Source organism: Melospiza melodia, chromosome 16 (assembly GCF_035770615.1).
Source record: "Melospiza melodia melodia isolate bMelMel2 chromosome 16, bMelMel2.pri, whole genome shotgun sequence".
NCBI classification, from domain to species: Eukaryota; Metazoa; Chordata; class Aves; order Passeriformes; family Passerellidae; genus Melospiza; species Melospiza melodia.
Window position 1 is genome coordinate 5,551,344 of NC_086209.1, and position 26,486 is coordinate 5,577,829.

The 26,486-nt window shown below is 56.6% G+C and overlaps 1 protein-coding gene across 13 annotated transcripts in view; it reads right to left on the reverse strand.

The window, feature by feature from the left end:
* Positions 1-3,916: 3,916 nt before the first annotated feature.
* Positions 3,917-26,486, reverse strand: part of DLG3 (discs large MAGUK scaffold protein 3) — an 80,166-nt gene continuing 57,596 nt past the window's right edge. For 5 of the 13 annotated variants that reach the window (XM_063170452.1, XM_063170448.1, XM_063170459.1 and 2 more), the window contains 13 exons: positions 25,745-25,901; positions 25,226-25,328; positions 19,934-20,048; positions 15,343-15,519; positions 14,634-14,709; positions 13,949-14,048; positions 11,267-11,308; positions 10,562-10,612; positions 9,673-9,774; positions 9,341-9,513; positions 8,687-8,796; positions 8,008-8,099; positions 3,917-6,413 (listed from right to left, as the gene is read on the reverse strand). In XM_063170452.1, the coding sequence (XP_063026522.1) occupies positions 6,307-6,413; positions 8,008-8,099; positions 8,687-8,796; positions 9,341-9,513; positions 9,673-9,774; positions 10,562-10,612; positions 11,267-11,308; positions 13,949-14,048; positions 14,634-14,709; positions 15,343-15,519; positions 19,934-20,048; positions 25,226-25,328; positions 25,745-25,901 (1,405 nt within the window). In that variant the 3' untranslated portion in view covers positions 3,917-6,306. Of the gene's footprint in view, positions 6,414-8,007; positions 8,100-8,686; positions 8,797-9,340; positions 9,514-9,672; positions 9,775-10,561; positions 10,613-11,266; positions 11,309-12,268; positions 12,315-13,948; positions 14,049-14,633; positions 14,710-15,342; positions 15,520-19,933; positions 20,049-20,506; positions 20,639-24,917; positions 24,987-25,225; positions 25,329-25,744; positions 25,902-26,486 lie in introns of those variants that run through there. The other 8 variants (XM_063170453.1, XM_063170457.1, XM_063170456.1 and 5 more) reach the window with 5 other exon arrangements.

Genomic DNA, 26,486 nt, shown 5'->3' on the forward strand with positions numbered 1-26,486 from the left:
ATCCAGAGCTGTTTGCTGGTTTCACAGTCCCTTGGAATAGAAGAAGCAGCAGTGCTGAGCTCAGGGAGAAGCTGCAGCTGTCCCTGGCAGGGCTGGGAGGGCTCCTGAGCCCTGGGCCAGGCAGGTGCTCAGCAAGTCTGAGCACATCTGGGACGTGGCTGTGGAAAGCTGGGGCTGAGCCAGTGGGGAATCCTCTGTGTGTGAGTGTGGGGTGTGCAGGGAGCCCAACAAGGGCCCACTGGGTCACTGGAGCTGCCACTGCAAAGGGCCTCTGGTCCCAGTCTGGGGTGGTGGCACTGGGACACCAGGAGGGCACCTGAAGGGTCACACAGGGGAGCTCCTTTACAGGAGCATGGATCTGCTTAGTGTCAATTCTCCATTTCATGGTGAGCTTAAATCAGTTCACCAGGCCTAGTTTGGGTCTCTGAGACACTGCTTTCAGATCTGTAATGCACAGTGTGCTGCCTGTGTAACCAAGAAATACCTTTAAATCTGTAAAAAATCCGGGTCTCAGATGAAACAGAAAATTATTCTGGAGTCCCAGGTTTGGAGATCCATGCTGCATCACAGCACTGGGGGACTCTAAATGATGCCACAAACTCAAAGGTTTCCATCCTGCCTGCAGAATCTCCTTGGAGCCTGCTGGGCTGGCTGTAATTGCTGCTCAGTTCTGACTTGCACACACATAGACAGGTAAAGGTGTCACACTGTACCTGCTCAGAAAGGTCATGCTTGCCCAGCAAGTGCAAGGAGGTAATTATATACAGCCATAGAAGGCAGCAAACACTAAATGTGGGTTTGCCTACAGCCAGAATGGTTTGAATTTTTTCCTTGCAGATGCTCTGATTTCTTTTATGCTACACACAGCCCTGAAGAGCCCGGATCAGATAAGTTTCAGACTCTGCTGATAGCACTCATCTCTTCCTGCATGTTTTTACACAGTACATTTTATTCCAGGCTTAGTATTTACCAAAGGGTTTAAGTAGGGCAAGAATTCCTCTCCTAGTTGAATCAGACTGTAATTAGCCATTTCCAGTGGCTGTTGTCTGTGTGCAATCACACCTTTGCAGGTGTTTTCTGGTCCAGATGCAGGCTGGTCCAGGCTAAATGTGCTTTACAGTTCAGCACTCCATTGAGGGTGACTGTGGTTTATAAATGTTTTCTAAACCAGCAACAGCTGACCTGTAAAAAAATAACAGAGCTGTTCATTCCTCCCCCATTCTTACCTTTCCATTGATCCCTGTTCTCTTTCAGCTCAGAGCTGTGTGCTCATCCCTGGATGTGCACAGAGGGCTCCAGAGGGTGGCATTGCAGCTGTACTTTGCTATTTACACATCACTGTGGGAGCTCCAGGGTGTGCTGGACACTGGTTCTGTGCTGCAGAGCCCTCCCTGCTCCTGAGAGCACAGATGGATCCTCCAGGGCAGGGCATCACAAACTTCCCTCCCTTTTCCCTAGCCAGTATTTTCTGCCCTTTTTTGCCCCTAATTTGGCTTTTTAACCATTTGTGGAGGAGCAGCAGTGCACAGGCACGAGGGAATTGCAGTGTGAATTGGCTGAGTCCAAACCAACACCTGGGATTGATGGGGCAGGCAGCCTGCCCTGGGAAAAACGTCCTTGCTGAGAAGATTTGGGAATGGACAGGGCAGAGAGGATCCCAGCCCAGCTGCTGAGCCCTGGAGCCCCTTGTACCACCTGTCACCCAGAGCAGCAGGAGCAGGGCTTCTCCACAGCCCTGCACTGGGGAAAGAGCTCTGCTCCCACTGCTGGGGCTGCACTGAGCACCTGGGAGAGGCAGGACAGGAAGGGGAGCTGCCCTGGCCACTCACACTTAGAAGTGGTCACAGTAATCAGAAATGAAGGTAATTGGAAGAGGGCTGAAGCTCATTAGAGGATTGGGCAGGAGCTTTTGTCAAGCAGTGCACTGTAACCAGGGGAGGAAATTCCAGAGTCCCCCTGTGCTGAGTCAGGTGTGGTCCCAAGCAGGTCCTGCAGGTCCCAGAGGTGCTCACACGTGCTGGTACCATTCAGACATGCTGCACTGATTGACTCTAACTATGTGTAATGTTTTCCCTTAGGGTTAAAAACCCTAAGGGTAAACAAATGACCCTCATTGGGAGGCAAGGGCTATAAATAAACACTGAAGGTCAAGGTACCCAAGGATTCTTGAAAGAAAGAGACACCTTTGACAAGATGATAACTTTACCTGCTTCACAGCAGATGCTTCAGTGCCATGAATCCTGCTGTGACAGCCTGAGGAAAGCAGAGAACAGCAGTTCTTGAAGATTGTGCTGCCAAGCATCATTAGCAACAACAGGCGTATCTAAGACAGCTCCATCAATGGGGAAAATAATTTGGAGAAAATTCTAATTACATTCCTTTAAAGCCCCTCTTCCAGTAGCCTCACAGCACAACCTGTGCTCTCTTGCTTAGCTAACACAGCTAATTACCCAGAGCTGCAGACAGAAGCACAGACATGTTTCTCTAGAGCACAAGCAGCTTACAGTCTAATTTTCTAGAAGTGTCTTAGGGCAGATTAGTTTCATGCCTGTTGCAGGCAGCTTTAGCAGGACATCTTAGGAGAGAAAAGAACCAGCTCCTACATTTCACAACTGCACAGGAGCATTTTCAGGACAATGCTCTGCTATTTTCTGGGCCAGGACTTTGCAACTTATCCTTAGCCAGGAAAATGGGTGGTTACAGCTTTAACAGAGCCAGTTCCTTCTCCAAGCCACCTCTTTCTCTTCACATGGTGTTTCTCTTCCAGAGGTTGTTCTGCCTCACAGCAGTGCCAAGGTTAATTTGAGAAGATAACCCTGTGTTCCTCTCCCCCTGGAGCCTGGATGTTTTGCTGTCACAGCAGATGAGGTGACACAGGAGCTCAGGACAGGCCATGGGAGGGGTGTCTGCAGCCCCATATGGGCTGGGCAGAGCAGCAACAGACAATATTTCTGTGCTGCTTCATCCCTGGCTCCACATCTGTCAGCATGCAAGCAAAGTTTGATTTTTGACAGTGGTAATTCTAGCATCAGGTCTGCTTAGCAACTGCTGAATCTTCTGGTGTTTTGTGGACAACCACCACCACCAGGCTGCTGATCTGATCAGTTAAAGGAGTTTCTAAATGGTTTTGAATTTGTCCAGTGAGCTTCACAAACTCAACAGTCAGCAAACTGTATGCCCATGCTCAGTGGGTACAATATCCTTGTTCTCCTGAAATCATAATTTGCTTCTCTTCTGTGCAGTTTGAAATTAAAAAAGAAATTGAGTATTTAAAAACCAAACCCCTTCAGCTCAGCTAAATGGCAAAGCAGATTCAGGCACAAGAGTACTGTGACACTCCTCTAACCACATTTGTCTCTCAGTGAACACTCCTTTTCTTTGCATTTGAAGGTACTAAAAATTATACCAGTTGTCCTTACAACTTCTGATATTTAAACAGCATGTTAAAGCTGTAAAAAGAAGCTCTATATTAGCTGGACTATGTATGTGCTTTGTTGTTGTTCTATCCAATACAAGAACAATTATATAGCAGCCCACGGACCCTATTATTTGTAAAGCAACCTCCCCAGAATTCAAGCCATGATCCAGAATACATTATGGTGTTGTGTCATCAGGCCAGACTTAACCTGGCTTAAAACAACCCAACCAAAAGCACTTTTCGGTGGCTGAGTTGCAGCTCTAAATAAGCCCACTTCCTTTCTTTTATTTTCTATTTTCTTTTTTTTTTTTTTTTAGGTTTCCTTTTTCCACTAGGCAAGTTCTCAGGTATCACCTTTTATACTAAAAAAGGCTATTTTTTCCCCCTAAACAAGTGTCAACACTCCAGTTTGCCATAAAGAGACCATATGAAGAATTGCTAACACCAGCACCAAAAACCCCAGATCTGGTACACAATGAAGGACTCTACAAGAAGGTCTCAAAGACAAGAGTTCTTTGCAACTCTCTGTTTATTAAAAATATATGTCTCCTTGGAAGAAACACTGTTAACCAACTACTGTTGTCATGATTGATTCAGTACTGTCAGCTATGCCATGGAGTACATCATCTTTTCTCCACGTGACTCGAGAGAGGGAGACAGGCTATTAGGAAAAACCAGAAAAAAGAAAAGAAAAAAAAAAGACAAAAGATAGGAATGTGTGACTAGCACCTTAAGGACTTCTGTTTCACTTACTCCACTTCTTCAGGGACCGACGTTTATAGCAGCTGGAGCAGGACCAGCGGGGCAGGGGCTGCATGCCCGGCAGGAACCCATTGCCAGAGTTCTGTGTGCTCCTTTAGGGTCGGTCCCAGCGACAGCAGAATCCTCCTGCCCTCCACTGTGCTCACAGCTGGGGCTGCTGCAGAGCCCTCCTGGCCCCAGAAGCTGCTCAGTCCCTGCAGGGCTCCTCCCCAGGCAGCACAGGGACAGTGTCACTGACTGACACACAGAGCCATCACCTCGGGGACAGGGACCACAGGAGGAGACTTACCTGGGCGTGCTTGGACAGCGACCTCCTGTGCTGTGGGTGGCTCTGTGTGAGGAACAGCATCCACAGCTCTGGGTAAGGTGGGAGCACTGGGACCTGGACTCTGAGAACCCAGCACACGCTGCTCAAAGGCCACGAGAGTGTCCCCAGCTCCACACAAGGGCCTGGAGCCCCACTCAAGCACAAAGTGTCCTCAAAGACAGACATGTCTCAGCTTAGGGCCAAGTGTCTCTGTGCCTCTCCTGAAAAATGCCAGTGCCCAGGGCATGGGGCAGCTCTGCACCCTGTGCCCCTCAGCTGGGGCACCACTCCAGGGCTCTGGGGTGGCTGGGGGAGGCAGCAGAACCCAGCTCCAGCCACAGATTCACACAGAATGTCAGAGCCAGGCACGGTGGCCATGCTGTCACCTCTGCTGCAGGGAGGGCCCCTCCCGGGACAGCCAGCCCTGGCACGGGCACACAGCAGGGCAGGGGACAGAGAAGGGTTTAATCTGTCACTGATCTGCAAAATGGGAGTGTCCATCCAAGGCACAGCTGGGGGCTTTTCCTGCCAGTGGCTAATGCAGAAGGGAATGCCAGTGTGCTGCCACAGCCAGAATGGGTCATTCCACCTGCACCCACAGGTACAGGGCCAGTCCAACATCCCAGGTTTTTCACAGCAACACAGGACAGTGAGTACATTTGTTCCATGTGGCCAGTAAAGTATTTCTTAACTAAACACCACAGATCTAGATTCTATTTACAATAGAGCCAGCTTAAAAAATAAGTTAAAAAACTGGATTTTATACCCATTCAGTTCATCATTGACAAGAGAAAAATGGAATAATAATAATAATTATAATAATAATAATTAAAAAAGCCAACACAACAACACAATATGGTTTTGGTTTAAAATCAGCTTAAAAAAATAGAACCAAAAGGAAACCTCTCATGCAAACACATAAGGTGATGTGTAAAACAATGTGCAATTTAATATGTAGCATCATCCATTCTCTTGCTCCGCAGCCTCCTGCTCAGTCTCTGTCTCCCAGCCTCTCGCAGGCCAGCTGCTGCTCCTTGCTCTGCTCCCTCCTGCACAGGCTGTGCCAGTCTCTGGCCTGTCTCAGACCCAGGGGGGCTGCAGGGAACTGGCCTGCATGGGAGAAGTTTCCAAAGCACCTGGTACCGTTTGAGCTCTTCCTGCCCAAGTGGACTCCCTGCGCCGAGTGCTCGGGACAGAGGAACTGAGAGAACCTTGCAATAATACAACACCTTTCCAGAGAGGTCCCTCAGATTTCCTAGTCCACATACATATATATATATATAATATATATATAATATCTCTCCTCTATATTATATATAAATTACATATACAGATAAATAAAATGCTTTCTGCTGCCCCATCTGTCGCACTGTTCAGAGCTGCTAGACGGTCACACTTGGAAAAATGCCCCTGGAGCTCTGACACCAGCTCATGTGTTCAGAGTCCATTGTTTCACTTGTCTTCTTACATTAGTCCTTAGCTGCCTCCTCCCATCTTGATTCTTCGTTTAGTTAATAATAATAATAATATAATAATAATAATAATAATATAATAATAATAAAAAAACAACCTTGAATGGGTTTTCGTCTGTCTCTACTGGAGCAGAGGGAAGGTCCATGCAGGAATGGTGGGAACAGTCACGTGATGAATGATATGAGTTCATCCCAACAAAAGAAACAGGACTAGAAAACTCAATTTTGCGACGATCTAAAAAAGGGAGCAGGAATAGTTTTCATATCCCTCCCCCTCGGGGCAGAGGGCTCGGATGGGTGGGACTTCAGAGATCTTCTGCTCACAGGGAAGCAGGAGGGAGACATCTTCAGAGTTTCTCTGGGGACGGGACCCAGATGTAGTGCCCGGACTGGTCCTCAATGATCTGTTTGATTTTGCTGTAAATTTCTTCAAGAGAGTCTCCTTGTACGATGGCTGGAAGAGAACAAGCAAGACCTTGAGCCCCAGGCAGCACTGCCCTGAGTCAGGGAGAGCCCTCCTGGAGCCCCAGAGGGCACAGCCTGCAGGGACTGAGCCAGGCGGTGTCAGGGGAGCTGCCCTGGGCCCTGTGACACAAAGGGTTAAAGCAGCACCTCGGTGGGGATTAGCCAGTGCTGATCCCTCTGGCAGAGCTCCTGGCTGTGTGCAGGGCCCTCCACACCAGGCTGCTAATCAGCTTTGCACGCTGTGTCAGGCACGGGGCTGCGCTCACCACAGCGGGGAAGGCAGGGCTGGGGCAGCTCGTGGGGTGCACCAAGCACTCCACCCGAGGTGCCAGCTTTGTCCCTTCCCTCTGGTTTTCCCTCTGGCTGGCTGCTGAGGGCTCCTCCTGTTTGCCTCCTGTGCTGCAGGGTGGGAACACAGAGCTCTCAGGCTGGGAAAGGCTCCCAGCAGCAGCCCCTGCCCCATCCTGCTACATCACAGCAAGATGCTCAAGAAGGGCCAAAGCTTTCCTGCCTCTGTAACCCAGCCAGGACCATCCTCCAGCATCTCTGCTCCCTCCTTCTAAGTTACTGGCACAGAACCTGTGGCAGTGACCATCTCTCTGCCCATTACCCAGTTCTTTCAACACATTTCAGCCAACAGCATTCCTTTTTCAGGTCAACATCAAACTCGCCCTCCAAGTGCACAGTGGCATGTTGAGGGCCTGCTTTCCTGGAAAAACAGCCAGCAGCTCTGGAGCCCAGGACAGGAGGTCTGGGGAAAGCTCACCGTGTTTGTACCCCATTATTTGCCCAGCTGAAATCAATTTTTGGAAAACATCCTGCTTGGGGTTTTTCCCAGTAGCTGTTAGGCAGGTAATGCACAGTTTGGCAACATTTTCATTCCTCAACTTCAGAAGAAACAGCTATTGCACTGGAAAAAGGATGGAAGACCAGTTCCTCTGCCTCTTCACCTGCCTGTGGTTTTCCAGAATTAATCATGTTACAAACATTAGTTCCCTAATGCACAAGGATGCCTGTGTCATGAGCAGTTCATCTCAGCAGGCACAAAGTGTCAGCAACCCCTGACTGGCTCTTGAGCAAAGACTACTTAGGAAGCAAGCCAAACTTCCAGTCTTTTTTAGTAGATGTTTTGTAATAACTCAGGACTGTCTCCACCATTTAGGTCACTAATTTTTAATCTTTCCCCTTTAGAAACTTCTCTTTTCTCTTTTTGAAAATGCTCCCCTTTTCTCCCATGCAGGGAGTTTACTTCCTGTAAACTTGTAGCACTCTGAAACCCTGTGCTTCCCCTGCTCGGGGATTTTTGGATTTTTATTATTGTTGAAGTTGGTGATTAGCTTTCACAAACTCAGAAAATCCTGCCTGACAACTTGTCTCCTCCTCTCTGACTGGTTTACTTCTATCCACTGATCTTGGAGCAGTCCCCTTGCAGAGCCCTCCTGGCAAAGTGCCATTTCTGTCTTGCTTTGATGAAGCTGGATGTTTTCCCATGACCCTGCAGTAGGACAGTGCTGGTAGAGAGGTCACAGCTGCTGGATGGAAAAATGAAGTAAATCAGATACAAGCCTGCTCAGGACACTCACCTGTAAAATATTCTCCAAACTCTTGCTCAAGTTTCATGGCTTTGTCAAAGACCTTGTTGGCCTGTTCATACGTCTGTCTCCGGTTCATCTCCCTGCCACACACAAAAAATAAGAAAATTTTCAGCTCTTTTTCTCAGCAATGAACAGAAGCAAAAATAGCCCACAGAGCCAGGGTGCCTGGGAATCCTCTGCTCAGAGGAATGGAAGCTGGACCAGGACCCAGCAGGACCCAGCTCCCAAAGGCAGCTCCCTTCCCCACAGACCCCAGGCTGCCTTGGCCCTTCATCTCAACCTCCACAGTTCCTCCCACTGCCACCTACCCCAGCCCCTGAACCACAGCACGGAAGGGAATTCAAACCCACACAATCCCTTAAACTTGTGAGACTGCTGCTGCCTGCCTAGGGTTTCTCATCCCCATAAAACACAGAAATAAGCAATTTGACCCCCCTTCTGACTTGAGAAGGGCTTTTCCCAGGCCCCTTGGTGCCAGCAGAATTCCTTCTGATCTCAGGGTCACTCTCAAGCTGTTGACTCTCCCCACAGATAATACTCTATGCTGCTGCTGCTGCTCAGAAGAGTTGCAAGCTCAGGTCTCCCATTCTTTCCAGCCTGCTCTACCCAGGGCCAGGAGCAGCAGGACAGGCAGCTGGAGAGGCACAGAACACGGTGCTGCACTTACATGAGGGCTTCAATGGATTTAGGTTTGATGAAAATGGCAATGGGATAAAGTTGTGCTTGTCGCAACCTCTTGATGGCATTGCCAGACACATCCAGGATGCAGTGCTTCCCCTGGAAAGGAGACAGGCAGGATCAGACCTACCCACACACTCTGCTCTGTGTGGGAAACAGCTTGCTCATACAGATGTGCTTGGAAAGGGAGGAGCCACAGAAATGAACCCCACTCCTGAGGCACAAGCCAGCTCCCAATGGCCTCACACTCCTGCTTGCTCAGGGCAGGACAGCAACAATGCAAAGGGACTGAGCCTTTGTCTGGACTTGTGAAACTATTTACAAGCCCTGGGTAGCTCCAGGACTCCTCCAGAGGAACGCTGCTGCTTTGAGGGCACCCAGGTATCTCCATTCTGTGAGTCCTGAGCACAAGGCTGGGCCAGCAGTGCCAGGCTTTTGGGTGGAGTTTGGATGACAGAGGTACCACGCTGAGGCAGAGTAACACAGCTGAGAAAAGCAGCCACATGGCTTGGCAGGACTCTGGAGGGAGGAGAGGATCGTGCTGTGCTTGCTTAATGTGGTTACAGCCCTTGATTAACACCAGGGGGGAAGGAGGGGAGCTGCTGGATGCATCCCAGTGCCAGGAATGGCACCTGGCACTCACCCGCTCCGCCACCGCCCGCACGGACTGGATGCTGGTGCCATAGAGATTGTCATTGAACTGCCCAGCCTCTATGAACTTGTTGTCCTGGATGTCTTTCTCCATCTGCTCCCTGGACACCACAAAGTGATAATCCTGGCCGTCCACCTCGTTGTCACGCCGAGGCCTGGTGGTGTCTGCAGAGAGCGGGAACCAAGAGTGAGCCCAGAGTGACCCCAGAAGGGACAAACCCACCCTGTGCTCCTGCCCCCTCCCCGCGCCTCAGGCAGGACCCTGCAAGGAGCAGAGCCAGCCCTGTGCCCTCCCTCCACCTGTGGCCCCGAGCTGGGACTTACGGGGCACGCAGGAACCAAACTTGTGAGGGAATTCCGAGATGAGGTCGTCGTTGATTCTGTCCTTGGTCGGGCCCAGGATGATCACTGGCCTGGCATAGTGAACTGCAAATGAGAGCCACACCTGAGCCCCCCTGCGCTGCAGAGCTGACCCCAGTGCCACTTTTGGCAGGGACCTGCCCTCTCCCTGCTGGCAGTGGGTGCTCCTGCTCACATGGGCACCCAAAGGTGCCTCCTCTGTGAGAGTTTATCTCCTCCTGGTCACGGTCAACATGTCCTTCCCATCTGACCCAAACCATCTGCATGGCCCCAGGGAAGGTTCTGCAGGTCTCCAGGGTCGTGGATCAGCAAAGCTGCTCCCTTGCTTGGGCAGGAGCCAGAACCAGGACAGCTGGGCAAGGATGCACAGAGCTGGGGGAGTGATGGGAGCCTAAGGGTCAGATCCAGCTCCTGGCAAAGACAGACCACCGAGGCTGGGACTATTCAGCCTGCAAAAGGGTCTGCAGGGTTTGGGCATCAAGCAGGGTTAAAGGCTGCAGGCTGTGGCTGGGGAGGGGATGCTCTGCTCTGCAGCAGGGACTGGGGCTGAGGCAGGAAGGGATAATCTTGCCCTCAGCTGAGGACTAAAGCCCAGCTCAGTTTTAGCTCAGGATCTCTCCCTTGGTCTTGCAGACCACACACAAATCTTTTCTGATTAAAACTGGGCAGTGAGGCCAGGAAAGCCGTGCACACCTGGCTCCCCTGCTGCATGCACCACACAGGACTCCCCTTGCACCCACCCAGTGCCCCGCTGCTGTGGCAGGAGGGGAGGGCCCACAGGACCCCCTGGCTGTGCTGGGCACACAGGTGGCCCCACTGCAGCGGGCACAGGGCAGCTCAGCTCAGGACTTACTTTCTTGCCGCGTCACTGGCTCGTACGACAGGATGGTGTCCTCTTGTCCTTCTGCAACAGAGCCAGGGGGACAGAGGTGAGCACTTGCAGCAGCTCTCCAGCCCCTCTGCAGCTGTGAGGAGCTGGCCCCTGCCCCTCCAGCCTCCTCCAGCTCTGGGGACACTCCAGGCTGTCCCCTTCACTCCACCCACGGATGTGAAGCACGACGGGCATGCAGCTATGTGCCCTTGAGCCACTTCAATTATTCATGTCCCAGCTCTGGGTCAAGCCTCCTCCTTCCCTCCCCCACTGCTGCAGGCTCCAGCCCATTGGGATGTTGTGTCCTCCCTGCAGGTATTTAGAGGACTTTCTGGGGACAGAGGGAACATCTGTTGCAGCTGGATCCCATACTCTTGTACAGGCTTGGGCTCCAGGAGCCATCTATGCTCCAGGCCTGGCCTCTGGCCATTGAGGATGGGGCATCACCACGGACTGGGAGCCACCACCCCGCCCTGGAGCAGCCAGGAGAGAGCAGAGAGGCAGGCAGGCTCACTGCTACTGCCAGCCCCTGCTGTCCCTGCCCCGAGGAGGGAGCTGGCCGCAGCATCTCAGTGTCACCAGCAGGAAGGAGCAGCCTCCAGACAGACAGGATGGACGTGCCCAGACGTGCACACTGACACACGGACACACAGACAGGGGCGGGAGAGCAGGTGCACACACACTTACTGGAACTGCTCTCGCTGTCACTGGTGTTTGATGTCACGCCCTCTGCAAAGCAACCAGAGAGATCCCTTCAGAAGGAGCCTGGGCAGGAGGCACGGGGGCAGCCAGCTGTCACCCAGCACTGGTGACCAAGGGCAGGACAGCAGTGGCTCCCCAAAACCTGCAGCCCAGCACCCAGTGGGACGAGTCTGTGCCTCGTGGGCAAGGGCGGCATCGTTCACCCTGGGCTGGGAGCCCGGGGACATGCAGGGGATGCTCCAGGAGGGGACAGAGAGGCCAGGAGGGCCTGCCTGGCACATGTGAGGGCATCCCAGGCCGAGGGAAGGGGGAGTGCACAGGGGGTGCTGGCAGGGGAGCAGTGCAGCATGCACACAGCGGGCAGGGAGGGCACGGCTGTGCTGGCACAGGGATGGGGACAGGGGATCCACTGCCTCTGGGGACGGGGCTGGGACACACAGAGACAAGACAGTGACAGAATGGGACAGAGTTTGGGGCTTTGCTTGCTCAGGCTGATCCTAGTGCTGCGACCACCCCACAGAGCCTTGCTGGCCGCTGCCTGCCCCAGTCAGGCTCTGCACTGCCTGGGGTGTGGGGCTTGGCAGGGAACTCACACCCCATGGGGCTCCTCTCCCTATTCTGCAGTTCTGCACATGTGGTAACCCAGAGAAAGATGGGAACACCTCAAAATGTTGTCACCCTCCCCGTTCAGAGCAGGCCCACCATGGCCACGTCCCACCCACACTGGAAGTGGCTCCGAGTGCTGAAGCACCAACCAACCCAGACAGGAGCAGGAGGAAGAGGATGAGGAGGTGCAGCAGGCACTCAGGGCATGGCCACCACCCCCACACAAGCTCCCCACCCCGTCCCACGTGCAGCAGAGGCACCTCAAGCCCCGCAGCCCCCGGGCTCCTCCTGCCCTGCAGCCAGGGAAGCACAGCTGCCCCAGGCACGCCCCAGGACCGCCAGCCACACACAGGGAACAATGTGCATCGGAATTCAACTTACTCAGGTTCTTTGCTCCATAATAATCGTCACTTAACCCAGGGAAGTCCTGATTTCACAGACAGCAAGAGGGGGGAGAGGGGGAGAGAAGACAGCGCAGGAAAGGGGAGTCAGAGGGACGGGGGAGACAGAGCCAGACCAGCATTAGTGACAGGAGTGCAGAACGGCCCAGAGCTGCAACTGCAAGTGAGGTTAAATATCTTCAGAGCTGACACCATCAGCCCGCTGCCAACACCCTGCCCTGTCTGGCTGGACCCCCTCCGCCCCCCAAGCTCACCCTCTCTGCCACAGAGCCCCCAGGAGCCACCCTGGGCCTGGGGAGGGCAGGGCAGCCACAGCAGCATCGCTGGCAGCAAGCAGTTGCAGCCCTGAGCTGCTGGCACAGGGGCTGAAGTGCTTCTCCTCATGGGGTGCCCTGGCAGGGCACAGTGGCTCTGTGCCTCCCCAGCACAGCACACACTCCTGCAATACGTGGCACTTGTCCCCAGCTGTGTGTGTCAGCTGCCCCACACCACAATGCTTGCACAGGCTGTGGAAATGTGAGGCAGGGACCCCTCAGTGCCAGCTGGGATGGACAGGGCAGAGCACAGGGAGGGAGCTGGCTGTGTGCCTGTGACACAGGCAGGGAGAGAGGGGCCTGCCCCATCCCCGTGCTGTGTCACCTCACTGCGGGGCAGCCAAAGCCAGCCTCAGGTTCAGCACGGATCTCACTGGAGCCCAGCCATGTGCAGGCACTGCCAGAGACAGGCAGACACACAGACAACCTCAGCACAGCCAGAGGCTTGGGCTGTCTGCTAAAATCTGCTGGCACCAGCCTGGCATGGGCAGCACAGGGATACAGGGAGCCCTTGGAGCAGCCCAGCAGCAGCTCCTGCTCTGTGTGACACCAGGACAGCCCCAGAGGGGAGGGGACGCGCTTGCTGTGCTGGCACTGGGGCACAGACACAGCTCTGCCTTGCCCACTGCCCCTTCCCAGAGGCGTGGGCACTGCCAGCTGGGTGCCTGCCCGAGGAGTGGATGCAGCCCAGCACTCAGAGGAGGGGCTGGGTTTGGGGAGCAGCTCCAGTGCTGCCCACAGCAGCGTTTGGGACAGCAAGATAAACACCCTGCCTTTACTGGGAGCCCCAGGGTGGTGAGAGCTGTGGAGCCCCAACATCTGCAGCCAACTACCAGAGATGTTCCTCAGTCATGGGTGGGCAGCAGGGTCATGGCTTCCCTGTGTCCACACTGGAAGGGCTCTCCAGTGGGAATGTGAAGCTGTAAGTCACTTCTAGGGAAGATGGGGCTGGGATTTCCCCAGGCCTGAGCCCTGGCAGGGACAGGAGAAGCTCTGCAGGAGGCAGCCAGCCCCTCACTGGGAGGGAAGCAGGCAGAGGGAGGGAGCAGAGCCTGCAGCAAAGGGGGGAGAGCAGGGGGAGGCAGAGCAGGGAGCTGGGTGGGTGTAAAGTTGGATGAAAAGATGAAGACATTGAACATGAGAGAAAGGAAGAGAGTGCCAGACTGCAGCTGTTGCTTTCATTTGCAGCTCCAGTTTCTCCCTAGCTGCTGGCACAACTGTGGAGCACAGACCTGAGTACAGGCAGGTGCCAGGACCCCTGGCTAGGGAAAGGTGCTGAATCTCTTCCCTCAGGGCAGGGAAGCTCAGGGGTGCAGGCTTTCCCTCTCTGGCCAGCTGCTACTTACGTTCCTGTCCGCTGCTCTCCTGGGCCAGGTTCTCTTTGCTCTTGTAAAATGGGAACTTTCGAGAGAGGCGGAAACTCTTTTTACGTTTCGTTTTGATCGACTGAAGAACAGGAGATGGGAGGAGGACAGAAAAAACAATGGTGTTTAACACACGTGGGGAAAATTAAAATGGAGACACAATGAGGAGCTGTGGCAGGGCAGTCACCCTCAAATGAAATCATGGAGATTACGTGAGAACTGTAATGCAGGAAAAAAATTAAGCATGGAGAAAAACATGTGGTAGGGATGCTGGGAAGCTGACGGGGCAGTCAGTAGCTCTGCAGGGGTAGCCAGGCTGCTCTTCCTCTCTTGTTGGCCTGTTAGGCACTGCTCCTGAGGTGTGAGGGCAGCTACCTTCATCAGCTACCTTCAGGCAGCTCCAAGCCATGAGCTCTGCCACCCCATCACTCCAATCATGGCTCCTTCCCAGTGCTTTCACACCATCCTGGGCTCCTCTGCTCAATCACTGCATATTCACTGAGGGTTTGTGCCAAGCAGATGTGGGCCTGGGGCAGGTCCAGTCACACAGCTCTTTGCCTTGGGATTGTTTGAGCTGCCCCATGAGGAGCTTTTGCTGCTGGGACTCATCCTGCCCTCACTAGGTACCAGTTCCAGGTGCCTCACTGAGCCCCAGATCAGCACTTACCCTGTTGGACTCAATCATGCCAGTCCTGGCGTGGAACTTCACTGTTTTCAACCGTGCTCTCTCCTTCTTCTCCACCCTGATCAGGAGAGAAAGAGCTGCTAGTCCCAGCCACGTGCCCCCCACGTGGCTCCTCAGGCAGCCAAAGGCACCCTTGGGTGGTGGCCCCGTTGGCAAATGGAAGCTCCTTCCAAGGAAGGGACAGATGTGGAGCTGCCTGTCCCGGGCCTGGCCCAGGCCATGTCTGCAGCAGCAGGAGAGGAGCCAAGCCAGCCTTCCCAACAGGGATAGGGACAGACTCAAGGCTGGCTATGCAGACCTAAAGGCAGCAGCAGCCAGCTCCTCTGCTCTCTGTGTCTCCCCACCTCACAGTGGGATCTGGCTACAGAGCTGGGCACACTGACAGAGGACACAAGGAGCAGCCCTTGCTCTCACACAGAGACCCAGACTGGCTAACACCAAATCCCCATCCCCACAGGAGTGGGGGGACCACTCCCCTCCTCACCTGGAGTCTCCCCCAGCTTTGGAGAACCTGCCTAGGGAGACCTGCACACAGCCCCAGCCTGCAACCCAACCCAGCTGCCCTGCAGGCTGCACAGGGCAGGTGCACTGGGACCACAGGGAGATCCCTCCTGAGCAGGGCCCTGGGGCTGCAGAGCTCAGGGAAATCCCGGTGTCACTAGGTGTGACAGCTCCACTGAGGGACACTCACCTCTTCTTGCTGGGGATGACCCCGATCTGCTCGCTCTCGCCGTGGGCTGTCACCAGCCTGGCCTGCCACCACTCGTCATCCGAGGCGTTGATGACGTGCAGGATGTCCCCGTAGGAGAAGCTGAGCCCCTGGCTGGGCAAGCAGCTGTCCCTGGTCCGGTCATAGTCAAACAGGGCTCTGGGAGGGGCAGAGAGCAGCAAGGCCTTCTCTGAGCACGGCCAGGCAGTGAGGGCAGCAGCAGTGCCACCCTCCTGGGGCACTGCCACCATCACACCTGATAAAGTTTAACCCGAGCCCTGCCAAGGTGAGCAGTGCTGGCAGCCACCTGCACACCCCTGGGCTGGCAGGCTCAGCACAAGCCCTGAGCAGTGCAAGGCAGGAACAAGAGTGACTGAGAGAGAGACTGGACTGAGAGAACTCCCCGCTGACCTCGGCTGCAGGTGCACATGAGCCACACTGAAAGGGCCTGTGGTTGGTGAGCAGGCCAGGCCCACAGCAGCAGCCCGAGGAAAGGCTGCTCCCCACCATCCCTCCATGGCTGTGGGGCCAGGGAATGGGATAGGGAACATCAGACCCCACTGCTGGTGGGTGGTTGCACTGGCAGAGACCACCAGGCCACCACAGCTTTGAGCGCAGCCTTTATTTATGTACAGAGCCTGTGAGTGAGGAATGCATCTCAGAGTATATATATCTACTTCCACAACTGATCCTTTTCATAGCCCTAAACACCTCCCCTGAGAACAGTTTATTGAGTTTAAAATTATCTTCAAAATTAAACTAACCAGCTATAAAAAAGACTGGTTTTCTACTAGAGGAGCACAAATGCTTTTCCTGCACGCCAACATCACACACAGCACTGCACCCTGTACCCATAAGCTGCTCTCAGAGGCTTCACCTGCAACTTGTTCTACTAATGTCAGATCACACAAACTGTGTCTGCTTTGATGCATTAACTTGCAAAAAGACAAAGAAAGGAACAAGTCACTAAAAGTACTGGCAGCAAAACCTCTTGTATTTGCTCCTGGGACACTGGTGCCACTGGCCCCCAGCCCAGCATGAGCCCAGCACTGCAAACACTGGGTTGCTGCTGGTTTAATCCTGGCCCTAATAAACCTTCTGCAAGCAGGAGAGACGTCCTCTGTTCTGCTCATTACCCCCTTCCACTGTGGGGACCCCAAAGGGGGTCTAAAAGCACACTGTAAGGGGAAGGGCTGTGGGATCATGTGGCACGTCCCTGGGGAGCTGCAGAGCTTGGAGGGCATTTCTGCCAGGTGAGTCCTGGGCTATGAAACCTTCCAGGGCACTTGGGGTTGGGTCTTGAACGGGAAGAAAGGCTGTCCCATGGGGAGGGACAAGACCCAATGTGCCCTGTGCATCCAGATACATTCAGCCACCAGATCTGCTCTCCTTGCCCAGCCTGCTCGGGGCTGGGACAGCTCCTGTGCCTGTTCCCTCTGCAGGGCAGCCTGGCTGGAGCTGGCAGCAGAGCCCCAAAGGGTGCTTTGGCTGGAGGTAATCGAGCCTTGCAGGCAGCTCCAGGCCAGAAGATAAGGCTGCATGTGGCTGGCAGGCCAATGTGAGGTCAGTGCCGCTGGCCAAGGCCTGGGGGAACTGGTCAGGCCGGTTTCAAAGGCAGGCAGGCTGTGAGGAGCCCTGCCCACTCTGCGCAGCCTGCCCCGAACAGGGCCCATGCTCTCCTCCCTCCCCACTCTGCGCAGCCTGCCCCGAACAGGGCCCATGCTCTCCTCCCTCCCCACTCCCTGCAGCCTGCCCTGAACAGGGCCCATGCTCCTCTCTACCCACACCATGCAGCCTGCCCTGCAGAGTGCACAGGGCTCCCTCTCCTCCCTGCCCACTCTGTGCAGCCTGCCCTGAACAGGGCCTGTGCTCCTCCTGCCCACTGCGTGCAGCCTGCCCTGAACAGGGCCCGTGCTCCTCCTGCCCTCTCTGTGCACCCTGCCCTGAACAGGGCCTGTGCCCTCCCTGCCCACTGCGTACAGCCTGCCCTGAACAGGGTCCGTGCTCCTCCTGCCCACTGCGTGCAGCCTGCCCTGAACAGGGCCTGTGCTCCTCCTGCCCTCTCTGTGCACCCTGCCCTGAACAGGGCCTGTGCTCCTCCTGCCCACTCCATACAGCCTGCCCTGCAGAGTGCACAGGGCCCGTGCTCCTCCAGCAGCAGCCACCAGCACCGCAGGACAGGCACAGCAAGGTCTGTGCAGGGTCAGGACACCACAGAGCCAGCACAGGAGGCCCTGGCACCTCAGGGCACGGTGCTCCATGAGAGCAGCCCCTGGCTGTGCTGGCATGCAGCACCCCCGTGGCTCGGTGCCCCTCGGGGCGCAGGGGCAGACGGCAGCTCCGCTCTGTCCCAGGCCAGCTCTCACAGCCAGGAGAGCAGATGGCTTGGCTGGAGGGCAGGGGAGCAGTGCCAAGGACTCCCATGGCTTCCTCCTGGTGCCCAGGCACAAAGCCTGCCTGACCTCCATCCCCACCCAGCATGGCCCCAGCGCTGCAGACTTTGCCCTCAGCAGTGCAGGGAGGTGACAGGCAGCATGTGAACCTGCCTTGCCCCTGCCTGCACTGCACCCCAGCACCCCCAAATCAGCTCCAGCAGGCACTGGGGTGCCCAGCTCCTGCCCTCCCACAGCACACAGGCTGCAATGCAGCCACACAGGGCTGACTCAAGCAGCTGGGTAGCAAGTCCTGTAATTGATGTCCTGTCCACAGCACAGCAGCTCAGCTGGTTTCGGGTGAACTGTGCTTGAAACTACCCCGCCCAGAAGGGCTGGGGCAGCCTGGGCACCCGGCAGCTCTTCCCAGCACGTCTGCAGGGTGTGTGTCAAGCAGAGTGCAGTGATGGGCCACACTGGGGAAAAGCTCTCCCCTGGGATCACCCTCTCAGCAAGTCACAGCCCAGCTCCTGCTGGGTATGTGTGAGGGGCACAGTGCTGTGGAGGCCTCCAAAGCCCCATGGGGGGATGCACCAAGAATTAAGAAATGCTAGGAGTATCATGGAGGCAACAGGGAGCTGCTCTGTTTCATAGGAATACTTTGATCCATGAGCACCTTTCCAGGCAGAGAACAGGCTCAACTCAAGCTGGACCCAGCCTAAAGCCTCCTCCACACATGAGGGTGCCCACAGGACAGCAGGGGAGTGAGGGCAGGCCTAACAAGATGATGTTTATTCAACACTGCACCCAGCTCGTCGCACACCCCCAGGAAGCCCTGGGATGCTAAATCAAGCAAGATGCCTACAGAGACTTGTGGGAAGGTGTGAACTGCAGGAACCCAGAGCTGCAGCTCTCCCCTCCTGCCATGCCAGGCTTGCAACATCTCCACCCTGCCTGAGGTCCCTCTGCACGGAGCAGCCATGCAGTGCGAGATGCAGCTGAGGCTCATGCAGCCTTGGCCCTTGCCATCCTTCTCACAGGGAAGGAGAAGCAGCATCCCTTGCTCCTGCCAGCCTCACCTGCAACAGGCTGCGCAGGGTTAGGATTTACAGGATTATTTTAATTACCAAGTTAAAATTACTCATTAGTGCTCATCCCACTGGCGCTGTGGCAGGCAGGAGGTGGCAGGAGGCAGGCAGGGATTGTCCTGTCCACACAGGACTTGCAGCAGTTTGAGCTGCATGGCTGTTTAACCCCTGCCTGTCTGTCCTGCAGCTGGCTCCAGACCAAAAGTGCTCTGAGGGCTCAGGGCAATAATCCTCCTAAGAGCTCATCTCCCATCCAGCCAGATCCTGCCACAGCAATGGCAGGACGAGACAAGGAGAAGCCTGTTAGCTGCTTCAGAGACAGTGTCCTGAAAGCTGCCACGAGCTGCCTGGGGCACAAGCAGGGCTGGATGCCCACCATTTCCCTGTTCTCCTCAGTGTGTTGGGCTGGCCAGCAGCCACCCAGGCTCTGCAGAGACCACTGCTTTCCAAGCTGGAGCAGACCTTGGGAGAGGCATGCGAGCACACAGCCTTGACAAGCCAGTGCACAAGTCTGGTGCTCCCTCCAGGCTTTGTGATGCATCCAGGGCACTCCACTCCCCTGGCCCCCGATACACCAACCTCCTCTGAGGCTCTGCAGAGCCCAGGCTGAACTGTGATCCCCCCTGCAGCCATGGGGATGTGTCCATGGCACTGTACAGCCCAGGTTGAGCTGTGACAACCCACACAGCCCACGCTAGGGGATGTGCCCGTGGCTCTGCATAGCCCAGGCTGAGCTGTGACACCCCAAGCAGCAGCCATGCTGGAGGCTCTGCACAGCCCAGGCTGAGCTGGGACCAGCCCTGCAGCCCATGCCACCTGCAGGGATGTGCCCGTGGCTCAGCACAGCCCAGGCTGAGCTGGGACCAGCTCCTGCAGATGTGCCCATCCCTGCTGGAGGCTCTGCATAGCCCAGGCTGAGCTGTGTGCCTCCTGCAGCCCTCCCCACCCCCGGGGCCGTGCCGGTCCCTGCCAGGGGCATGATCTGTGACCCCCCCCTGCAGCCAAGGGGATGTGCCCGTGGCTCTGCAGAGCCCAGGCCGAGCTGTGCCCCCCCTGCAGCCCTCCCCACCCCCGGGGCCGTGCCGGTCGCTGCCGGAGCGGGCGGGGCCTTACCGGACGTAGAGCGATCTCTTCTCGCTGGTGCGGAGCGAGCCCGAGCCCGAGCTCATGCTGCTGTTCATCATCTGCTCCCGCAGGTCGTGGATCTTGGACTCGAAGCGGCTGTACTCTGCGGGGACAGGGCTGCTCAGGGCCGGCACGGCTGGCCCCGGCCTCATCCCCACGGGGCATTGTGCCCACCGGCCTGCCTGGCACTGCACATAGGGCTGGAGAGGTTACAGAGCCGTGCAGGGGTCCGGGCAGGGCATCTGGAGCTCCACCACAGCTTCCCACACAGCAGCTCAGGCAGTGCTGCTGTGACCTCCACTGCTCCTTGAGGGAATGGCTGGGCAGGACTTGGCAAGCTGCTGACCTACAGAACAGCTCAAAACATGGAGAGAGAGCAAGAGCCCCTCCAGGAGACCACTGCCCACCAGCTGGAGCAGGGAGACACAACCACAGCCACTGGGGGAGCCCCCAGTTACCGCTGTGCTGGCAGCAAACACCTTCTCCTCAGCAGGAATGGGGAGGAGGAGGAAAAACACTAAGTACCTGCCCTTGGAAGAGGAGCAGGGAGGAGGAATTCACCTTTTGCTTCTACATCCCAGCAGCAGAGACGTGCAGGAAGAGCTGGGGAAGCCTCCAGAAGACAGCAGCCCCTTCCTGCCAGGCGGCTGGGCAGGAGCAGCCGCCAGCCCGGCACCCAGCGCTGCACAGCCCGACCTTCAGCCTCCAGCTGGGTGTAAAGGTCGGGCTGACACGCAGGGGTGGAGGCTCCAGGCCTCCCTACCCAGGGCTGAATGAGGAAACTGCAGTTGCGGCTCCAGGAAAGCTGCAGGCACTGCCACAGCTCACACTGCCAGACCTTGCCTCACATCCGTCATTTTGTCCCTTGGGCAGGTACAGGTGAGAGAGGACCAGGCTCATCTGTGCTCTAAGACCTGCCTAGAAAGTCTTGTCCCCAACCCAGTGGTTTAGATGTGGCTTGGGATTTAATTCTGGGGAGGGCAGCATGGCAGCTGTTGAGGAGCAGAGCCACAGCTGTGCTGGGCTTGTGGAGCCACCTCACATGGGGGGAGCAGCAGCACTGCTCAAAATGCTCTGTGGGCTTTGTTTGGGAGCCAGCCCCTCTCCCATGGACTGTCAGTGCAGACAAAAGCAGGGCTGGGGTTGTGGGATGGTGCAGCTGCAGCTCGGCAGTTCCTGACTCTACAGCCTGGGGATCCCCCTGCTACACCCACTTACCAAAGATACATTTTTACTTAAGGATTGGGAAAAAAAAAAAAAAGAAAAAGGGCAATACACACAAAAACTGCCAAGTGGCACACAGAAGCTCCATGCAAAGCCCCTTTTCCTGCCATGTAAAACCCAGAGCTGCTGCAACACCAGGCAGGGTCAGTTAATGTGGGGACCATGAGAGCCCCTGGCTGCCCCACACCAAGGGGCACCCACTGCCCCACCTGCCTTCCCGCTGGCAGAGGGAAACACAGACCCAGCAAGGCATGGACAATGCTTATTCCACAAGAAAACTGAATTCTGCCACCCCAGCAGCACCAGGGTTTTACTGTGCTCTCAGCAGAGGGAAGGGAGCTCCATCCCACTCCACATCTCTGGACCCACACAGCTCATTGTGCCCTGCAATACCCATAAGCTCTTGAATCCCAGAGGAGCATCTGTCAGAAGTGGGTACAGCTGCTTTTTAAGCCCTCTTCGATACAGAAGGGCTGTTTTCCCCTCAGAAAGCACCACTACAGCCCTTGTCCCCAGCCAGGTCATGGCAAAGTCTGCTGGGGCAGAGATTCCCTGCACACCCAGCACTGAGGGGAACGCTGCTCCTGCTGCACAGACTGACTCCTCCTGCAACAGTTCTCCACAAGAACTGTGGAGGATGCACTGCCTGGGACTGGGCAGGGAACACAGGCCAAAAGGAGATTTCTCCACCCAGCATCAGGGTGGGGGTGTTGGAAGGGCAACCTGTGGGCGCCACTGCCCTGCCAGAAATGGCATGTGCATCCCCCTGAAAGCAGCCCAAAGCTCTCAAATGTCCCCATTTCAGCTGGGGCACTCCATGGAAAGGGCCTTTCCTAGTTTTGTTAGAGTGGCCACACTGTTGGGAGGGAGTCACTAACATGACAAGAAGCACCAGGCTGGCTGCAGCAAACTGAAGGACACAGGGGCTGCTCTGGCTTCAACCCCAGAGAGCAAACACAGTCCTGCCCTAGGAAGGGTCTGCAAGGAGCCACCAAACCAGATCTGCCCCAGCTGAGGAGGGCAGAGAGTGGAGGAGCAGCCAGCCCCAAAACAAACCCACTGCCTCCCTCCCAGAGCAGGGGAGACAAGGCTACCCCAGGATTGAGCACAGGGCACTGCCAGGTGCCATGGGCACCCTTTAAGTGCACATTAGAGCAGCCTGAGACAATTACCAGCAGATCACCCCCAGCAAGGAGTGCCCCTGCCTTTGCTCCCCAACTTAGGGCCAGCTTGGCTCTGGAGCACCTCCTGTGCAGCTGAAACCCTCGCAGGAAGCTTGCCCAGGGTGCAGCAGGGAGGTGAGCCAGGGCTGATCCCCACAGTGCTCAACACGTTCAGGACATGCTTATCAACACTGCAAGGTATGTAACAGGTGAGCTGGCACCTCCTGCCCTGAGTGCCAGGGCACTGTGTGCCAGGATGTTTGCTCTTCTCACTCAGCAGCTCGATAAAAACACCCCTGCACCCTCCCACTGCCTTTCCCTTTCCAGGGTGTGGGTGTTCCTAGAGCTGGGCCTGATTCTGTCCATCCTCAGTGGAATCCCTGAGTGTGCACATGAGTGTGCACATGCTACAGACCACCACCAACAGGCAGGGATCACCTGCCTGCCCCAGGATCCCAGCAGCAGCACACGTGTGTGACACACCTGCAAACACACCCAGTAGAGCCAACAAAGCTCTGGCTCTGCAGCTGAGCACCAGGAGACAGCACAAAGGAAACACACTGCCAGACAGGGGAAAGCCACTCCTGAGTACACATAAAGCCCTGGATCCAAACACTTCTGCCAGGCCAGGCCATCAGCAGAGCCCAGAAATGCTCAGTCACAGATTTCAGCCCAGCCACTTGCAGAAACTACTGACAGCTTCAGCCCAGCATTTTAGCACCCTGACCCCAGACACCTTCCCTCTGCACAGGCCTAGGAAAGCAGAAGGAAGCACAGCCACAGGGAAAGCTCAGAAGCTTTTACAACTCATTGCACAGCCTTGGAACTCCCCTTTGAACAGACTGACTCAGAGGAGGGCCATAATGTGACTTTTTATACTTTTAGGTGAGGAATTCAAAGCTTTCTTGCATGGGGTGTGAGGAGGGGGAATTGCTAAATCCAAGTGCTGGTGATAGCAGCAGGCAAAGGTCAGGGGGAGCAGTGCTCAGAGGGAACAGACCTCACAAAACCTCTGAGGAACCATCACTCCCCCTCCTCAACAGCAGGCAGCAGTGGTCAAAGGTGCTGTGCTCAGAAGAAGGGTTAGAAAGAGGAGCTGCTGTCCTGCCTTTCTTGGTTTGGTCTTTGATTCTTTTCCCTCCTAGTGTTTGGAAGGACAAAACAGGGAGGGCCCCTCATCCCCTGAGACTGCACAAGCAGCCTCTCTGCCCCTGGAGCCCCAGCGAGGTCAGGCACAGAGCACACTGTGCTCACCCAGCACCCAAGGCAAACTCTGTCCACGCTCAGGTACAGAGACAGGTGCCATCCTCCACCTCTGCTAGCGGGGAAGAACTTCTCAAATCCCCTTTCCACCAGCATCTTCTCCTCTGGCATCCCACAACCCAGCTCTCCTGGTCTTTCCACATGACAAACAGAGAAAAGGCAAACATTTGAGAATGCACAGCCCATTGAGTGGGTCTAGCCTCACCCACACTGGGGGCTCACACCCACCAGGGAGATGTTTCTCCATGTTTCTTTCAGCCCTTCAAGCCTCTGGAGCACTGAGGGTAACCTCCAAGTCACAATAGCCTGTACTTTACAGCCACAACGCTGCCTCCTGGGATGGCTGCAGCCCCTGTGCCGGGTGTTGCTGCCCCAGGAACCATCATGGACGTGGAAAGTTACCAGCTACAACACACTGACATTTCCGCCTGGGTCTAAGGGGGTTTCAAAACATTTTGTCCAGTTTGACATTTAAGAATCCCTCTCGGTTGGTGTCTTTGCCAAATCTCAAGTGGCAAAGGGAGCCAGAAATACGAGAACATTAAGCTCTTCCTGGAAAGAAAGAAATAAAGAAAGAAAAAAAAAAGCCAAAACAAACAAACCCCACACCCACAGCAGAGCCTGAGCAGCACCAATGACTCCGCACCCCAATGGCCTCTGCCACGGGATGGAGGAACAGCGGACACCGGGACAGCGGGACCTCGCCCAGCGATGCCACAGGAGGCACGGGATGAAGGGCATGGTCCGGGGGCCATCGGCCTCCTTGGAGGGGACAGAGCATCTGGTGGGGAGAGCCGGTGGGGCCCAGGGGAGAGGCGTTTTCCAGCGGACGGGAACGGCGGCATCCCGGCACGTGCACGGGGCGGCCCCGGGATCAGCCCCGGCCCCGCTCCCTCCCAGCGCTCGCCCTCGCAGCCCCCGGGCCACGCTCCAGCCGCCCAGCGGAGCCCCGTGCGGGCACTGCCTTCCCGCTGCCCCCGGCGGCACCGCCCGCCCCGGCCGCCGCCGGGGAACCCGAACCCAGCGATAAGGAAGGGCTGGGGCGGCGCCGCAGGTGGGATGCTCGCAGGGGGGACGAGCCCCAGCTCAGCAGCGACGCCCCGGCTCCAGCCCCGCCCGCACCGTGATCGCCCTGCGGGACCCCTGAGCTCTCCCGACCACGGGGTCCCTCCCGCAAGGCCCGTGGGACCCCATGGAGCCGGGCCTCGCGGCGACGCCCTCCGGCAAGCGGAGCTCTTCCCCCTCCCCCGAAGGCGACCCCGGCCCGTGCAGACCCCGCGGCCCCGCTGCCGGTGAGTCCCGGCGGGGCTGCCAGCGCTCACCTGAGGCGGGGCGGCCGCGGCCCCGCACCCCCGGCCCGCACACAAAGCCGCGCAGGCACGGCCGGCGGGACGGCGCGGCCCCGCCCCCCTCCGCGCCCGCCAATCGGAGCCCGCCCCGCCCCCGGGCCACGCCCCCGGCGGAGCCTCGCCCCCAGCCCCCCGCCCCGGCCTCCCGACGGCGCGCCAGCCGTGCCCCGCCCCCCTCATCTGCATAACACAACTGCCTCATCTGCATGGCCACACCCCTCATTTGCATGTCCCGGTGCCGGTGCCGGGGCCGAGCGCGGTGTCCCGTGGCGGTACGGTACCTTCGGGCCGGTACTGCGCGATGATGGTCACCGTCTGCCCCGCCCGCTTCAGCGCCGCCGCCGCCTGCTCGTGGGTGGCGTTGCGAAGGTTCACGCCGTTCACCTGCCGGGACAGGGACAGAGCGGCTCCGCTGAGCCAGACCCACGGGGCACGAACCACTGGGTCTACCCTGCCCCTCGGCCCCGCTGCCCCGCCCTGTACCGGTACCCACGGTACCCTCAGAGCCGCATCTCTCTGCCTCCGCACCCTCAGCACCACGCCCGGTACTGGCACCCTGCTACCCCGCCCGGTACCAACGGTACCCTCAGAGCCGCATCTCTCTGCCACCGCACCTCCCGCACCACGCCCGGTACCGGCACTTCCAGCACCGGCATCCCCGGCACCTGCCCCCGGCCAGCCCCCCACTGCAGGCAGCCCGGGGCCGTCCCAGGCACCAGCACCCGGGATGAATTCCCCAGAACCGTGCCCAGCCGGGGCTGCGGGAGCATGGAGGGGCAGAGGGTGCCCCACCGACTCACCGAAAGGATCCGGTCTCCCCTTCGCAGCTCCCCGCTGAGGTCAGCCGGGCCTCCAGCCAGGATGAAGGACACAAAGATCCCCTCACCATCTTCCCCCCCAACGATGTTGAAGCCCAGGCCGGTGGAGCCTTTGTGCAGGATGATTTTCCGGGGCTCCCTGGAAGGACACACAAGGGACAGAGAGATTGGGGTGAGGAGCAGCAGAGCTGGTGACAGGCTCTTCTGTGCCCAGGGCTCGTGGCACATTGGTGGGGCTGGAGTCACCGAGTGCAGCCTGGTGTGACTCAGCCCTCAGCACTGTGGAGACTGGTAAACCAGAAGAGGTGGCAGGTGGAGTGACATGAGACACAGCATGGACAGAGACAGAGCATTCACCGTGAAATGACACACAGAAACACTGAACTGCATGGTGGCATCAGATGCCATGAGCCAGGAGGGTGGGATCAAGCCCCTCCACAGCCCCATGCACCCCTCCAGTGCCACAGACCCTGCACAACTCAACAGAAGTCCTTCATTTTTTGATGACTTAATTCTGTCACAGCTCAAACAATAGGGAGGCAAAAGCAGAAAGACAGCCTGGCATCACAAAACTCCTGTGTCAGTTTTTGTCTGGGAGAAAAATCCAATGTGATGGGAACAATGGCAGCTCCCAGCTCAAGCTCTGGACTGAAATAAGGAATAAATGATGCCAGACAATTAGCACAGGCTGGTGGTGATTGTCAGCCAAGATGATACTGGAGAC